The 17,526-nt window shown below is 51.4% G+C and overlaps 1 protein-coding gene across 1 annotated transcript in view; it reads left to right on the top strand.

Annotated features, from left to right (window-relative positions):
• Window positions 1-1,847: 1,847 nt before the first annotated feature.
• GRIK3 (glutamate ionotropic receptor kainate type subunit 3) overlaps window positions 1,848-17,526 on the top strand; it is a 123,603-nt gene continuing 107,924 nt past the window's right edge. Inside the window, exon 1 of the mRNA XM_056333310.1 lies at window positions 1,848-2,152. Within this exon, the coding sequence (XP_056189285.1) occupies window positions 2,038-2,152 (115 nt within the window). The 5' untranslated portion in view covers window positions 1,848-2,037. The remainder of the gene's footprint in view (window positions 2,153-17,526) is intronic.

Raw genomic sequence — 17,526 nt, 5'->3', positions numbered from 1 at the left:
CTCAGCACTAATAAACTAACAAAATATATCATCCTAGCTACATTTTAATTTTAACAGTCTGCAAAATCTGAACCTCTTGTCCCAAGTTACTGAAAATCAAATCTCTTTGCTATGTACTAGAGTCTGCAAAAAGTAAAGAGCAGCCACAAATGAAACAGCCCTCTCTGCCCTCTCCCTCCCAGTAGGTTTGTGGGACTTTTTTTATCTCCAGGTGCAAAAATTCACCAGGTTGTGACATTTAATTTTGTAACAAGTTCACAGAAACAGCTGTCCTTCATTTGAGCAGTAAGTAAAGAACATTTCTTCCATGCCCTTTTGCTAAATCTTATCCTTTTTGGTGTCGTGAGGGATAAAAATATCCTTAACATGAGACTCCTTTTTCTGTACCTGCCTTTGACAGCTGGTAGGATTTCCTGGTGGAAGCTGGAGCCTCAGCCCTGCCCACAGCAACAGCAGATCTCCTCCGAGACCGAACTTCTGCTCGGCGCTTTGAAGATGCTGAGCAGCGCCTTTGCCGCTCTGGCCTGGCTCTTAGGTGGGAGTAAGAAAAAGCCTCCTGCGTGGTGCTGCAACACTGAGGATCCAGGTCACGCTCAGGGGCACCTGCCCACGACCCCCAAGGCAGCACGCATCAGGCCACGGCAGGGGTGCCCGTAGGAAGGGTCACACCAGCATCTCCAGGAGGGGCTGGGCCTGCCACGGGCGTGCAGACCCCCAGAGACTCTTCCAGCTTTTCCTTACCATTCTGTGATGCTGATGGTATCAGAGACCCTGGCCAAACCCCAACGCTCCTGCAGTACAGGAGACCAGGCACCACTGCGATGGGCACAAAGGGGGTCCCCCCACGCTGCAGCGGGCAGTGGGCAAGCTGTCTGCTGTCAGATGCGACACCCCGGAACTTTTTTGAGTTTTAGACCAATAATGATTTGCCCACAACCTCCCCTCCAGCTCACACACTGAGGCAAAGGGAGGCTGGCACGGGCTGGGCACAGGACAGCAGCCAGCTCCGGGCTCGCTGCTGGGGAAAGCGCAGGGCAAGGAAAATTAAAAAGATGAACAGATAGAGAGTAATAGCATGTTTGTAAGAAAATTAAAGATTTGTTCTTCAGATGTTCCAGGCGATGTAGTTAGCAGACAGCTGGCAAATGGGAGCGGTTGGAAATGATGGAATAGATCAAATTATTTAAATGAGAAAAAATAAATTCGCCCTAGCCTAGTCCAGCAAGTTGACAAAGCAGCCTACTTCTCGGCTTCACGGGCAGCCCTTTGTCTCTGTCACCGAGGTCATTAAACTCCCGGCTGCGGAGCCCGGGCTGGGCGCCCGTCGGGGGGACACACCGCCCGACCCCCGCCCGGCCCGGCCCGGCCCGAGCGATGCTGCCCCGCCGCGCCTGGCGGCCGGGACAGGGGGGCCAGAGGGGACATAAGGGCCAGCGGCACCCCCGGGGGCTCGGGAACGAGGGGGGGGGCGTCGGGGGGGAGGGGGCAGAGGGACTGCCGGGACCCCCGGTGGACCCCGCTCCGCGCTCCCGACGGCGCTGGCCTCGCCGCGGGGGAGCGGGCGGGTGCAGCGTGTCGGTGCCGGTGCGTGTCGGGGGGGTGGGGGGTGTCGGTATGAGTGTGTCACTGTGTGTGTCAGTGTGTGTGTGTGTGTGTGTGCACGCTCCACTCCGGGGCTTTGCGCGAGCCGCGCGCATCAGTGGTAGGAGGGGACAGAGCCGCTCCTGCGGGCGCACCGGCAGCCCCGGCTCCGCAGGTGCCGCCCGACCGGCACCGGCACCGGCACCGGCACCGGCACCGGCACCGGCACCAGCACCGCACAGCTCGGCTCGGCTCGGCCCGGCTCGGCTCGGCTCGGCTCGGCTCGGCACGGAGCGGCTGCCGCGGGACGGGCCGGCGGGGCCGCACTAAGATGTGCCATGAGCGGTCCGGCCTCGGCGCCCACCGGCCGCTCCGCCTGAGCCCCGGGCAGCTGCCGCCCGCCCCCCCGCTGCCCCTGGGGCCGTAGGGCCGCGCCGGCCCGCGCCCGCCCCAACGATGCCCCATCTCTGGCCGGCGCTCCGCGGCGTGCTCTGGGAATACTGGGCAGCGCTCCTGGTCGGCGGCTTCTGGGGGCAGTGCTCGCACGGGATGCCGCATGTCATCCGGATCGGTAAGGCCGCCTCTCCCCGCGGGGACGGGCCGGCAGCGGCGCGGCCAAGTTCGCGGAGCGGGGCCGGGGCGGGGGACGCGCTGCCCGGGGCCGCGTCCCGGCACGGAGCGGGGCTGTGCCGCTGCCGCGGGGGCAGCGCCCGGTGCCAGCAGCCGCCTGGGCACGGTGCGGAGGGGTGCTGGGCACCGTGCAAAGAGGAGAGCGGGGGTGCTCAGCCCCCGGAGAGGGGGGATGCTGAGCCCCTGGAGCAAGGGGATGCTGAGCGCCCGGAGAGGGGAGATGCTGAGCCTTCAGAGAGGTGGGATGCTGAGCCCCTGGAACAAGGGGACGCTGAGTGCCTGGAGAAAGGAGATGCTGAGCCCCTGGAGCAAGGGGATGCTGAGCCCCCAGAGAGTGGGGGATGCTGAGCCTCTGGAGAGGGGAGATGCTGAGTGCCCAGAGAGGGGAGGTGCTGAGACCCTGGAGAGGGGAGATGCTCAGTGCCTGGAGGGGGGGGGGGATGTCGAGCCCCCAGAGAGGGGGGATGCTGAGTTCCCAGAGAAGCGGAATGTTGAGCCTGCTACAAGGAGGGCTGCGGTGCCCGGTGCAAGAAGAGGTGCTGTGCCAGTGCAAGGAGGGGTGCTGTGCCACTGCGAGGAGAGGTGTTGAGCCTGCTACAATAGAGGTGCTGTGCAGGGGTGCTTTGACCCAGGGCCAGAAGCGCCCAGCACAAGGGACAGAGCCTGGGGGGCCCCACATCACCCAGCCCTGCTGCCGGGAGGATGCCAGTGGGCTGGCTCCACCGCAGCCGCTGCTGAGGGCCAGGCGTGTTTCATTAAATTGCTGAGGTTCCAGGGAAAATTAATTTTTAATAATGTTACATAAAGTAATTGCACAGATAAAAGCTTGGGAAAGAGTCTACAATCTTTCTTTTTCTAATTAAACGAGATACTTGTTTTAAGCATGTCATGTAAAGAACAGCACTGTTTTTCTGTTACACCCCATGTACTTTGCCATCGGTACACACTCCCAGGGATTTGCTGTCTGCTCACTAAAAATTATAAGGACAGGTTTACCTGTCTTTTCAGTGATCAAATTCTAATCAAGAGAAACTAGTGAAAACTGAATAATTTGTGAATATTTGAAGTGGGAAAATGGTTCTTATTCATCCCAGTGCAACTGCACAGCGGCAATGTTAAAGCCAGGGAGAGAAAAATGCCACTCCTGAGGGACAGCCGCTCTCTGAAGTGAGACACTGTCACTTCCAGCACGCTTTTGAGCAACTGTATGTCCCAGATCGTCTCACAGGCAAGGGCTGGATTCCTGCAGGGTCAACATCTGCTTTCCCCTGGACTTCTATGAACGAGACACTGCAGGCAGATGTGGTCCTGTGCATGTTTGTAGTACCAGAAATGTTGCTGGAAAAGGTTCCTGGACCTGCCCCTGGGCCCCGGTGGCCACGGAACTTTTACTGGAGCCGAGGTGCTTGGTATGCTCAGCCACAGCCCGGAACAGCTGGAAATGTTTTGTGCCACAAGAAACCCCTTCCCAGGAAAGCTCCCGTTGCTGCTGATGGGGCATGAGCAGGGGCGAGGCATCCCACCGAGCCGTGGCAGAGCCCCCCTGTTTATCACCAGCCTGTCCCCTGCACCCTGAGAGCACCGCAGCACCGCGGGAGCATCTCTCTTCCCAAGGGGTCCCAGGGTACAGATCCCTGTCAGGACCCTAAGCTGTGTGCCCAGGGGGTCCTGTCGCAGCTGGGGTGCTGGGCTTGCGGCTCGTCTTGCTTTCAGCTTGGCAGCAGCGGCCTGATGCTGGGTGGGCAGAGCCAGCGTGGTGCCGGGCTGATGCTCCGGAGGAGGCGTGCAAGAGGCTGCTGCTGAGCGAGCTGGTGCTGGCAGGAGAATGGGCTGAAGTTGCTTGGGTGGGTGGGTGCTGAGACCCCTGGGAATACCAGCGTCGCTCGTGGGAGCTGTTCAGGCCCAGGAGTATCTCTGTGGCTCTGTGGAGATGTTTAGTCTCAAGTCCAGGCGCTTCAGTTGTCCTGAAAATGGATTTTCTAGATGGCTCAAAGCAATTGCACAAAAGGATAGAGGAGCTTTCAACCCAGAAAGTGCTGCCAGCCCTTCACCGAAATCACTGCATTTTGCTGGAGCTCTGCTCCCCTTTCCCTGGAGCTCCCTGGCTCGGCTCAGAGGATGCCCCAGGAGCAGGGTGAGGGGATGCTCGTGCTGGGCTGGTGCAAATGTTGGGCTGGTGCAAACGCAGTGAGGTGGCGTGCAGGCAGGCAGGCAGGGCTGTCTGCCACGGGAGCACTGCTGTGCACCGCCTCTGCCAGCACTGTCGTGCCTTCCACAGGAACGGCCTTGCTTTAATTAAAATGTTATTCAACAACAGTTTGTTTATTATGCAGTCTGTAAAATATTTGAAAATACTGTATCAGAAAACACCATCTAGATCTGCTGCACACTCAAAGTGCTCGATTCAGCTCCAAGTTTATACCGGAATAAGACAGATAACCGTGACGGTGTGAGTGGAGTTGCTCCGTGTTTACACCACTGTGACTGAGAGGTAGTCTGTGATGCTGCCAGCCCTGACTGCGGATGAGATCAGTGAGATTATACCTGTTATTAAGTGCTGCACTGAGCAGCTGAGTATTTGCAATATCATGCCCCTCATATAGTAAAAGCAGTGAGTGCAAGATGATTAAGCTACTGTAGATAGCCTATTTATCTAACCTTTCTCTTAGATTAAAAAGCAGTAGTAGCACCCCTTCAAAGTGACAGATGAGAGCTTGATGCCATTTTGTAGAGCCTGATGGCACCGGCCCTAACAAAGCAACGCGGGATGACTGGAAACGGTGTCACACGTGGAGCCTGAAGTGGCATTTCATAGCAGACCGATTTCAATTGCCATGTTTTGCTGAAGCATCACCAGAAATTACTCAGAGTGATTATTTTGATGGATGATGTGTTAGCAACATATACGTGGCAGATCAGATGGATGCCAGCGGTTTGGAATTAATAAGTAATAGTCAAAAATAGACCACAGGAGTTGTCAATCCAATTTTAGTATTGCATTTGTTGATTAGGGGTTAGTTTCTATTCAAGTGCTGCTGAGGAGGTGGCACCAAAACTGTGCAGCCCCCATGCCATTGTTTCCTTTGGCCACCCCTGCTCCTGCAAGGAGAGCCTGCCACCCCCTCTGCCACCCCCTTGGCCACCCCCCCTGTGGGTGGGTGGTGACAGGCAGGGTCCCCAGCCTACCCAGCGCTAGGGTCACCCCAAACCCCGGCTTGCATGCTCACCTTGCCCTTCCTCTGCAAGAGAAGTGCACTGTGCCTGGGAGGGGCTTCATTTTGCTTTCTGCATTTTAAAAGAGACCACCTTCACCTCTGGGTTATTCCTTTTGTTCTGGGGTTTTTTTACTGATGTTATATTCCCGCTGATATTTGTGGGAATAACAATACCTCAAGCATGTTTGACAGTCCCACTCTTGTACCACTGAAGTTGTTGTGAACAGGATTGGGCTCCAGCTAAGCTTTTAAACAAACAGTCCTGCACGGAGGAATTTATTGGATTTTATTTCTTGTAGTCTCTTTCTAAGCTGTGTTTGCATAGAGAAGGGGTCAGGACATCGATCGTTTGTATGATTTGCAAGTAACACAGAAAAGACAATCAAATTGAAGTCTGCGTGGAAAAAAAATCATTGATTATTTTATATAAATAAGTAGAAAACAAATTCTGTGGATAATGATCCTCCTCGGTGTGATTGGCTTTTCTGAGGCTTATTATGCCTGTCTGGAATTTTATTTTGGAATCACCTTCCCACACTCTGCAAGCGAAGTTTCATTTTTTAAAAATAAAGGCAAAAGCAGGCTTTTCCAAGCTGAAAAAAGCAGTGTCCGCCGGGCTGGGAGCTGCACGGCGGTGGGGTGTGTGGATGCTGGAGGGGGAGCCCTCAGAAAGGCAGCGTGCCCGTCTTTCTGCCCAGCTGACGCTGGCTGGCCGGGTTGGCCGGGTCCCTTGGGCCAGGGTGGCAGGAGAGCCCCGCGGCCGCAGCCGGGGCGCCAGCGCTGGACGGCACCGGGTGAGAGCGGGGCTGAGCCTGGGCGCGCTGGGCTGGGGGGCTGCTCACCCAAGCGGGGGACATGCTGGCCGAGACGGGCCTTTTCACCCTCTCCAAGACGCCTGCCCCGCGGGTTTGCGGGCTGGCCGAGCCCCCCCGGGCTGAGCCCCGCGGCGGGCGCTGCCTTGGCCGTGCCCGAGCCCCCGCCCGCGGCCTGGGCGAAGCCAGGAGGGGTTTCGGCCCTGGCTGCTGAGGTGATGAAACATGGCGGGGTAGGAGCAGGCAGGAATTGCACTAAGATCGATACGCGCTTCCCCCTCCCCGAAGCAAACAGCTTCAGAGAAGCAGCTTCACAGCACCTGAGACCAGCCCGCAGGCTCAGAGATCATTAATCGGGGGAATCATCCCTGCGGCAGCCTGGCTGCCCCCAGCCCCGCCGTCTGCCCCCCACTTCGGCGTACGAGCCCGCAGAAAGCCGCTGGGTTTCCCCTGGCCAAGGGGCACGTAGGCGAGACCCAGGAGCAGGCTCAGCCCAGCCCTGCGCGCTGCGGGTGTGCATCTGCGGCGGCACCGACGGCATCTCGCACGGGTGCCTGCGGTGGGGGTCTGGCCCCCAGCCCTGCCGGGGCCCAGCGCGCTGGGGGGCTGCTCCGGGATTCTGCTCTCTGCGTGTTTACTGTTGCAAATAAAGTGCTTTTGTTTGGTTTGTTCTACCCGTTTTTAAGTCACGCTATTGCCTTTGTGGCTTCTGCTGCATTTCAATGCGTATTTCTGTGACCACGCACCTATTGCGCAAGCATTTAATGGTTGATAAAGTTATTTCAGGTCATGAGATGCTTTGCATGTCAGATAACGTATTCCAGTAATTTCAGGAGGATACAACGGTGGCAGTGTAAATTGTTTGGTGGTAAATTAATTCTGAATACATTTGAATAACAATGTTACCTCTTTATCGCAGAATAGTCTAATTATTTGATCTTGGCATCCTCTTGAGAACTTCATACAGGAAATTAAGATCAAACCACAAAGCAGGAAAAAATAGACCTTCATTCATCATAGGGCAGGAGTACCGCCAAAATAAACAGACCTACTTAGTGCTGGGCTGCTTCCTCGGGGCGGGCACATTCCCCTGGCTGCACCAGCACGCTGGCATCCCCCGTGGGCAGATTCATGCAGGACTCGAGTGGGGAAGGAGCCTGCGTGCACCTTGTGTGCGCAGCCGGAGGCTGCTCTGCCCTGTACCTGGCACCTGCCCCTGCGCCAGGGGACACCAGCCTTCGCCACGAGCGCTGCCTGCTCCTGCTGCCTGCTCCTGCTGCCTGCTCCTGCTGCCTTGCCCCTTCTGCTTTTATCACCAGCAGGTGCAAATCCACCGCCACCGCTTCAACCTTCATTTCTCCATCTCTGCATGTTTTTATTGATGAAACTAAACGGAGGTTGATATTATGAAAAGATTTCTGTATAGCCTTCTTGACACAGAACAATACTAAATGTGATTCAATCTCCAGCAAAGCTGGGTCTCTCTTGTTCTGGTAAATAAAGTGCTCCTTTGGTACAGATCAGTGGTTTCACTAAATTAGCAATCCTAAATGAAATCTAGCTTTTCCTTCTCTCATCTCTTGTCAGTGTGATGCCCCAAGTCCCTGCAGGGCTGGCAGCTCAGCCTGCGGGCCCAGCATCAGCAGAGGGCACTGCCTCGCCAGCTCCCACCCTGCCTGGGTGTTCCTGGCCACCTTCCTCCTTCCCGCTCCTCACCGCTGCTTTCTTGTATTCGCTATCATCCCTAATTTCCAAGCATTTGCATGGAGCAGCTCTGCCAGAATAGCTATGATGCAGGAGTCTCTCACGGAGACACAATATCAAATAAAACCCGACACTGCACAGGCTGTTTGTAGCAAGCATTAAGCCTCGTAATCCAATGTATTGCGTTTCTCCACCAGTTGTGCTGTGCAATCTCCTTTCCCTCATTTTGGCTAGAGGTTTAATGTGATGCTGTCTAGACTTTTTTTTTTTTTCCTTTGCACACTTAGAAGGCAGGCTGGTGGAAGTCTCTGGGTAAGGCAGATAACGAGTTGAAAGCACCAGAACTCAATGGGCAAGGGGGGGAGAGAGGCAAATGTTGGAGAGGAGCTGAGGGCTGAACACAAGGATAAAAACTGCGCTATGGTGATGTTGCCAAAGGGAATAGATGTGAAATGAGGAGTGCTGGTTGTCTTAAAGCCATGAGAATAGAAGTTGCTGCGACTGCAGATGTTGCTGTTTGCCGTGACTGCATGGGGGATCCTGACACTCCACCAGCGAATACTGTGGCTTCTGTGCCCCTGAGAGCCTCCAGCTTGCTTTGTCAGGCAGGGATCGACTCCGCTTGGGCTGATGTAGAGGGGATTCAGCTGTGCTGGGGCTTCCTGCCTTACTACTGTTGTTCATTAACAGTAAAAACAGAGATAATGTGCTGGTATTTATCACTTACAATAAAGCCTAAAATAGATGCAGGTCCTTACCACAAGCAAGAGCTTTTAAAGCAGGTGGAAGGCTCAGTTCACTGCCTTCTCTTTGCTCCAGCACCAGCTTTTCTCTGCGACTGCCTCTCTTAACCCCTTTTGCTTCTGACTCCTGCTGACCCCCCTTTGCTGTGCTGTCCCGCAGGGAACCTTCCTCTGACATTACAGCTTGGTTTCTCAGGTTTGCACTACGAGACACTCGCCATGTCAAGTGCTACCTGAGTGTTCAGCAGCACCAGCCCTGGTGCTTTAAATCTGTAGCAAGACATTGTGCACGAACACACAAATATGGACACAGCTGCTCTGTTATTTCTGGGAGGGAAGATAATCAGGAAAATGCCATTCGGTTGCAGACACCGCTGAGGAGAGCCGTGCGGTACCCGTGCATCAGAGGCAATCCCCAGTGCTGCTCTGAACTTCCCCCTGCACACACCAAATTGCTCAACCTATGCAGCAGTGTGAATAAGAGGGAAGCAAATACTGGCCATTGCTGTATCTGTATTATTTAATATTTTAGCCCAGGGACCTGGTCAGACTTTGGGTTTTGTTGCTGTGCCCCAGCCAACAGCCAGCACCCCTCAGTGCGGGCTCAAATTCACAGAATAAAATCAGAATTGTGAAGCACTGGGGGAGCAACTGGCATATTTGGGTTTGTCTCCTGGGGCCTGGGACATTCAGGAAAGCATTGTGACCTGGAAAACAGCAGGAAGGACTGGGCTTCCAAAGGCATGGATTGTGTGGGTACGGCCCCTGGGTGATCTTGGCTAGGCTTGTGCTTCTCCATCACCCGAGCTCTGGGGCTCTAGAACGCAGTCAGTGGTCCTGCCACCGCTGCACGACATCTGAGAGCGGTGCTGTGGTGTGCAGCGTCACTGCAGGTCACCCTTCACCGGCTGCCACAATACAGACTATCTGCAGCACACGGTCTGGGGGGATTGCAAACCCCTCGGTACTTTCAGGTTTTAAATCGCAAGCTGGGCTGTGCTAATTCACCAAGGAAAGTTTTTTCTCCACCACATCTGATGCAGTGGACCCATCAGTTATTTCACTTTATGAGGCTGTTCTCTGTCACTTTGCACTGCGGTAAATACTCCACCAGCACGGAACGTGTCTTGCTGGGGATGCAGGAAAGGAGGAAGGCAGAGGGATCTCTGGAAGCTGGGCAGCCTGAGCAGGGCAGAGGAGCGTGCTGTGGAGCCTCAGGTGGTAGAGGGAGTTCCCTCGGTGTTCACAGAATTTAAAATAATGAGATGAAGAGGATGCTGTAAGTGTGGTGGAATAAATCTACCACAATGCTTAATAGCACAAAAGGAAAAGGGAAGGAAAAAGGAAATACAAGATTTCTGGTTTATTGATTAGAACTCCCCTAAAGTGGGAGACCACCCAGCCTGGCATCAGGAGGGGAGAGACTGCACACAACTACGCCCTTGAAGTCACTTTGGTGAGGCACAGGGTGCTGCATGACGGTGATAAACTAAAGATCTGGGAACAGGAGATTTTGGGGATGGGGCTCTGGTTTTCAGCTGCCATTTGCTCCTGTCTGTGCCTCTTGGATTTGTAGGCAAAGGCCCTCCCAAGCAGCCTGAAAGATGCTGTAAGACATTATGTCAGCTGCCTGAGCAAAAGCATGACTCTGCTATGAGATGGCTCATTTCAGTATGGCACAGCAGGGGCAAGTGGAGCCATCCTGCCAGCCTCCCTGCCAGCCTGCCCAGGCCAAGGTGCTCCTCCACCTTGTACCGGACACCAGCACTGCTCGTGATGGTCTGGAGAGACACCACTTGGTGCTTGGCCCAGCCCTGCCAGGAACTGATGCACCAGATTCACCCACCTGGAGAAAAAGCCCCCCGGTTGCATTTTTGTCTTTGAAGTACAGCCTGGCCTTTTGCTCAAGTCACACTAAGTCTAAAGAGTACACCGAAATAAAGAGTATTTGCACCTTGGATTAGGAGTTTAGTCTGTGTAGTTACTGAGTCAGAAAAACATCCCTGTTCAGGAAGGTTTTTAAGCAAGCGAATAAACCAGCTAATATCAAAGGAATAAAACAAAGGCTGAAAATTACCCAACTGCTCAAATTAAATCTTGAATTTGGGCCTTGCACTTTGCTCATCGCTCTGGGAACGGGGCACCCAGGGATCCCCAGAAGGGGTGTATAGGTTCCCGGGTGCCATGGCACTAAGTGCATTCCAAAGGCTTTTGAGAGTGATTGATTTAAATCAGCCTTCCATCCCCGATATCTGCAAACAGTGGCTTCAGGAGCACTCATTAGTGCCACTGCAGCAGTTCGGGTTAGAACGGTGGTTCCTATGTCCAATAAGGAGTGGGAAGAGGCCATTGACTGCTCTTACACAGGCCACTGGATACTCATTAGCTGGTAATGACATTCGATTGCTACAGCATGTCCTTTGTTCAAACTGGGGGCTTAAGAGGTGAACAGACCAGCTCCTGGAACTCACCGGTACCCAGGTGAATAGGAACATAAGCCCTTCTTAAAACAACAGAGCTGGTACTGCAAAATCCAAATTCGATTAAAGATGTGGAAGTGTATGGTGAGAGAACCAGCGTTAGCTGTGGGCGGCTTTCCCCCACTTTAATGAATAGATGGCTGTCATCTCTTACTTATCTCCCAGGATGAAACAGTAAATAAAGTCTGGTATAACCCCCAAATTTAGCTGAGTTACGGCTGTCTATTGGGACTGAGGTGTTAGACTCGTTGGTTAGTTTTGCAGTGCATGCAAAGCACTCAGGAGGCAGTCACAGCAGGAATTTTAAATTCCACCCCCTGCGAGACTGGGTGCATGGGCTGAGGGAGTTCTGCCCTGCTGCCGCAGACGCTCTGTGTCACAAACAGGGCTGATTTTGTTACGAATGGAGCAAACGGCTACAGCACATGCTTAGCAGAGGATCTGAGAAGGGATTTTCCCCAGAAGGACAGACCCGGCCTTTGCTCTGGGAGCTGCACGCCCCACACCTGCACTGAGAGCTCTGCTCCTCGGGCACAGCGGCTGCACCGGGCTCCTCGGGCTGCACTGCAAACTGGGACGGTGTCTGCCAAAAATGAACCGCTCTGCTGCAAAGTTGGCCTTTAAGTCGTCAGTGAAGAATAATGTGTGTATCTGTATTGCTGTGGTGCCTGGGAATTTGGAAAAAAGATGGCTGTTCTCATTGCCATATACATAAAGTTTTTCTTTAAATTAAAACAGGTGCTGCTCAGCCTGAATTTCTCTGATTCATGCCTCGCTGAAGGGCAATTATTAATCTCTCATATTCTGAGCAAAGGTGGCTGGTGTATATCTTCTAGTAAAAATTAGAGCAGATCAAGACCGTTTCCTAATTCCATTGGCATTGTTATATACCTGGAAATATTTCTGACAGTGTCACAGGACTGCTGCTGTTTGGGTGACCGACCACAGCACGGGCAGCGAGAGGGTCTGGATCCTCTGTGTTGGAGGAGGAAAGACAAACTATTCTTGAAGAGCACAGTGTCAGCTACTCTCTCATTGCTGTCTTTGCCTTCTACTTTACAGTGCAGGCAGCAGAGTTTCTTGAGCAAGAAGGTGGTTTCCAGAGGACTCATGTATTAGCCTTCTGGGGCTGTGTCGCACCCGTAGGACACTTGGCAAATAGCATCTTGCAGCAGTTTTCAATCACTGCCAACGCATGACTTGGAGCAGTCGCTCTGCTTTCTGTGTTGAGAGTCACAGGAACGTTAAAGCACCCAGATGTGACCCGGAGATTTTTAGAAATAACTCAGCTTGGCAGTATCGTAGCCATAACTTGCAGCAATATTTGTATTTTTTCCTCCAGAATCCTGTTACAGGAAGTTTATTACAGACAATTTCAAGCACTTTTCCCCAGAGTAAGCATCCACCATTAGGTATTTCCTTTGTAAAGCATGCCTGTTAGCTTGGCTTTTGCTGTTATTTATTAATACTGCTATAAGGCATTTCAATGACATTCTTTGCCTGAGTTTTTTAAAAGCCTCTGACTTCACCTAGTTCCTGCTCTTTTCCTTCAAAAGCAGAAGTAACTTGCTCCCAAGAAAGAAACACGAGACAAACCTGCCAAAAGCAGGGCCAGAAACCCTGCTGGCCAGATCTCCAGAGGGACACTGAGGTGGATGGTTTCTCTGAGTCCTAGATATTCCATTTTCCATTTCAGTTTTCCTTTGATCTCCTTTTTTCCCCTGATTCTTGTGGTGTTCCTGCTCCCCCTGCTCTGCTCTCACGGCACAGCCATAGCTCAGGTGCACAGGCAGGTTCCTCCCCTCCTTACACCGATCATTGGATCGTTCAGGTTGGAAAGGACCTTTAAGATCATCGAGTCCAGCCGTTAACCCAGCACTGCCAAGCCCACCACTAAACCCTGTTCCTGAGCACCACATCTGCACGGCTTTTAAATCTCTCCAGGGATGGTGACGCCACCACTTCCCTGGGCAGCCTGTTCCAGCGCTTGACAACCCTTTTGGTGAAGAAGTTTTCCCTAATACCCAATCTAACCCTCCCCGGTGCAGCTTGAGGCCGTTTCCTCTCATCCTGTCGCTTGTTACTTGGGAGAAGAGACTGACCCCCCGTACCTACAGCCCCCTGTCAGGCAGTTGTAGAGAGTGAGAAGGTTCCCCCTGAGCCTCCTTTTCTCCAGGCTAAGAAACCCCAGCTCCCCCAGCTGCCCCCCATCAGACTTGTGCTCCAGCCCCTTCCCCAGCCCCCTGCCTGGCTGCCACCAGCACCGTGCGGCAGCATCATGGCCCGGGGGCAAGCGCTGGCCCATGGGGCTCTGCCGGGTCACCCTGCCCGCAGGCACACGCTGCCGGAGCGGGGATGCGAGGAAGGGTCCCTGCCAAGAGGCTTGGGGAAGGAAAAGTGGTCATTTAGCACTCAGCTCCGAGATGTTGCTCTTTCATTGGATGTGCAGCAAAAGGTACATCAGGATTACCTTAAAAGTATAAGCTTTGTCTTTGCCTGTGCAAGACAGATTTATAATATTTTCTCTTTCTTTTTTAACACTGGATTCTTAGTGCAGACAGTGATTTATTGAATAATCAATTTCCTTATCTACGTAATACAGTAAAGTGATCCATCAACGCCAGATAATCAATCCAGCTTGGGATTTTAAGTGTGTAAGAGTGTATGTATGTGTACTTGTATATATATTTTCCTTCTGTATCGTTGTCAGGCAAAATAACATCTCCCTTTTTGTGCTCTTTTTTCAGTGACTTTTGTTTATGGTGTGTAAAAGAAAACCACGACATTATATTACACCTTGTAAGTTTTACGGTACTTGAGAGGTTTATGCGGTATGAATGTAAAGGGCAATGCAATAATGCAAAGGGCAGTGAGACATTTTTAAGTGCAGAAGGATACACACGGAGCTGCAGAGATAAATCTGGGTGGATAATCATCCCACAGTGTCTCTCCTATTTATGAGAAGAAAAGACATCTACTGCAAATCATGCTTCAGGTCACTTTTGCCCTGGTCTCTGGCTCCACTTTGCATTACAGGCTGCTTAAATTGTTCTTAATCTAATTTGGGATCTCTGCCCCGGTGCACCGCCCGTGCTGTGCCGCGTCCTGCGCCCTGCAGAGTGGGCTCACCCCTGGTGAAGGACGATTGCAATTCCCCATCGCTTACGTGGTGTGTTGGCCTTGTGCGGTTCAAGGACTTGAGTAAATGGAAGATCCTTTGACTGTCCTCTGTTGGTCTAGAGAATTAACCATGGGAAGAAATAAGAGTAATCAAAATTACCAAGCCTGAGGCTTATGGCAGTTTGGATGAGGAAGAGGAGCCTGGGTTCAGCCTCCCCATGGTTTGTGTGTTTGGTGCTGGAGTTTTCTCGCTTTGAGCTGGGCAGAAAAATGCCTCCGAGAACAAGCCTGGGAGTTGTGGCAAACATTGGCCATACAAAGAGAGGAACTTCATGGCATCTTGCTGTTGTTAGATTTCTTAAACAATAAGGCAATGAATCCTTCTCAAATGTGAACATTCAGAATTCAGCATTTGTAATTAGCAGTAGAATCGGAGAAAAGATGTCATTACTTTCTGAGGTCAAGATAAGTTTTATACATAGGTCACGGTTCCATGTGCTTCATTCAAAAACCAATTTGTTTTGTGGGCTTACGATGGCAGAAACACTGATTATTATGCTATCTCCACATGTTCAGTACTTTCTGTTGCAGGAAAAGATTTTGCCTTAATTACTTTCAGTTTTAACCGTCTGGCAGGGAGACGGCTTTCCTGATTTGAACCATCTCAGCAGAAGCTGAATGCTTCATGGGAGACTGGAAACGCCGAGAGGCAGCGGAGCCCCGTGGGTCCCCAGGGTGCAGGAGCAGGGTGGCCCTCAGCTCTCTGGCACCTTCTCCCACCAGGCACTGATAAAACCTGCACTCGGCAGCCCAAACCACAGTTTGCAAACCTAGGGCCGGGCCGCTCTGGTGGCAGAATGTGCCTGGGATGAGCAGAGGGGAGAGGAAAAGGGGCAGGAAAATCCACTGAATCCCTGTCTGTCTCCTCCAGCCATGCATTCTGCAGAACCAGCAACTGCCCTGGAGCTCGCTGCGGGGACCCGCACCTCCCACTGCCATCACAGTTCCTTTTTTTTTTTTTTCTTTTGCAGTAATGCTATTCCCATTTTAAGCTGAAACAGGGACCTGTAAAAAGGAGGTTCTTGGTTTAAATTTCTGGTCTATAAAATCTTAAAGACCTGTTCTTCCTTTATAGGGAAAGAAAACCATTTTCTTCCTCATTTTATGCACTTCTCTTCTTACCAATTTTTATTTCTGCAAAATCAGGTTTTGTCATCTTTACTCTAGGTAAAGAAATTCAAAATGAGTCCTTGGACGTTTAGCTTCAGGGTGATGTCTAGGCTTGGCTCATAATATTTGAATGGAAATAGGATCTTTAGTTTCTTTTTATATTCATCTATATCACAGGGAAAGGGTTATCCAGAAAGCGTGTTGCTGACATCATTTTTTAAAGCGTAGAGCTTTTCTTTGCACCGATTATCAACTTCACTTAAGATTAAAGTTATAAATAAAGGTGTCAAAAATAAACAATCTTCAGTTCTTCTAGCAGCTCCCTTCGGTCCCAGTGGTGGGTTTCAAAAGACAAGACTGACCTGGTACATGTGGCTATTTATAAAAAGACAGTTATAGCCATGTTTACTTAATTTTCCTATACATTAATGCAGCGGTGGTTATTTGAGAAAAAAACATGAAATATTTTCTTGTCTGCAGTGTAACTTTATAGTGAAGTGCAGCAATTTCAGTTGCTGCATCCATTTCCCCCACGCAGAGGGAGAGCAATGGCACACCGAAATCTGCAACCCCGCCTGGTTTGCGTACCCTTATCTTGACGCGATGAATTCACATTTAGCTTTAGCACTTTTCGGAGGCAATTCTAACCTAATTAACTTTCACTCTTTCCCTCGCTCTCTTACTCCGAGGATCCCACACACACACTTTGAGTGAAACAACAACTCAACCACACAGATGAGTCGCAGGAAAACCCCATGGATCCTTCCTCAGGATTTACCCTTGGCAGCTGCGACCTGCCACCGAGTCTTGACTAAATAACAGCCTCAGCCCCCCCGCGTTGCAGCTCCCCCCATGCTATCCTCATTTTGGATGCTGAACTCCAGTCCTCACCCTCTGGCCTCAAAAGTCGAGGGAAGAAATTAGTACAGTTCAAATCTTGAACAAGCTGTACTTTCTCCTATTTTAAGAAAAAAACTGCATTCACAGGCTTCCTCAGCAGCTGGTTAGGATTTTCGCTTCTTGCCAGTGCTTGGAAACAAGACGCTCGGTATGTTCCTTATTTCCTAAAGATCCTGCAAGGTGCCACCGGGCTGGGTGACAGCGCTGAGTACGCCACGCTGCCTGCACCTCCGCGTGTCCGACTCCACTCGGAGGAGTTTACGTGCGAGTTTTTCCCCCAACCTGGTGACCATCTATATTTAGCACTGGCTCGGGAGTCTGATCTATGTTTCTTGACTGCATTATTAAGGTCATTCTATGGTTACATGATTCTTTGTGCTTTGTGAGCGTGTGTGGGGAACCTATTTCCATATGAATTATGAAAGTTTATGCCAACAGGACTGTAATTCGTAAATTGTTATGACAGCAACATTTTGAAAGAAAACACGGAGAAACCAGGGTAATAAAACTTGCCATTAAGGGAGTGGACTTGTGCGTCCTGGAAAGAATTCTTGTCCAAGGATTATTTATGATCATTACACACCAAAATGTGTTTTTGCATTTTTATTGCTAGCAAATTACTTGTAAACCCACTAGGGAGCTAATGTTTTTTCCTCTGTGGCCATACTACTTCATTTTGGTTTTTTATATATACATTTTTGCTACCACTTCAGCCATCGCTTCTGATTTATAGCAACAATAATTATTTCTAAATAGCTTGGATGTTAAAGGGTTAACGCTCCTTTGGTTTCAGCTGACAAAAACTACATGACAGTGATGGATTTCAAAGGGAGAAGGGCTGGTGGTGCCTGGGCAGGTTGGATTGCTTTAATGGTGCTAACTACCTCTAATGGGGAACACGCATTATTTATGTTCCTCAGTAGCTTCTCATTAATTTTAGTGCACTTGGTTGAAGATTCCCAATTTCTTGGCTTCTTCCTTGGTGTTACCTGTTCAACAGTGCAGAGTAATGGAAGTGACTTACTTCAGAAAGGAGCATTCAAATTCAGATTGCTTTACAGGACAGGAGTAGGAGTATGATGCTCTGGGCAGCTCCCTGGAGAAGGTGGGAGCAGGGTCAAGATTTTGGAGAGTTTTCAGTCTCCCACTGGGGCCAGCCAGCACCGGTCTG

The sequence above is a fragment of the Falco biarmicus genome, chromosome 3 (assembly GCF_023638135.1).
Source record: "Falco biarmicus isolate bFalBia1 chromosome 3, bFalBia1.pri, whole genome shotgun sequence".
Taxonomy (NCBI): domain Eukaryota; kingdom Metazoa; phylum Chordata; class Aves; order Falconiformes; family Falconidae; genus Falco; species Falco biarmicus.
Note: the sequence above shows the minus strand (reverse complement) of the source record. Positions and strands in the feature narration are given on the sequence as shown.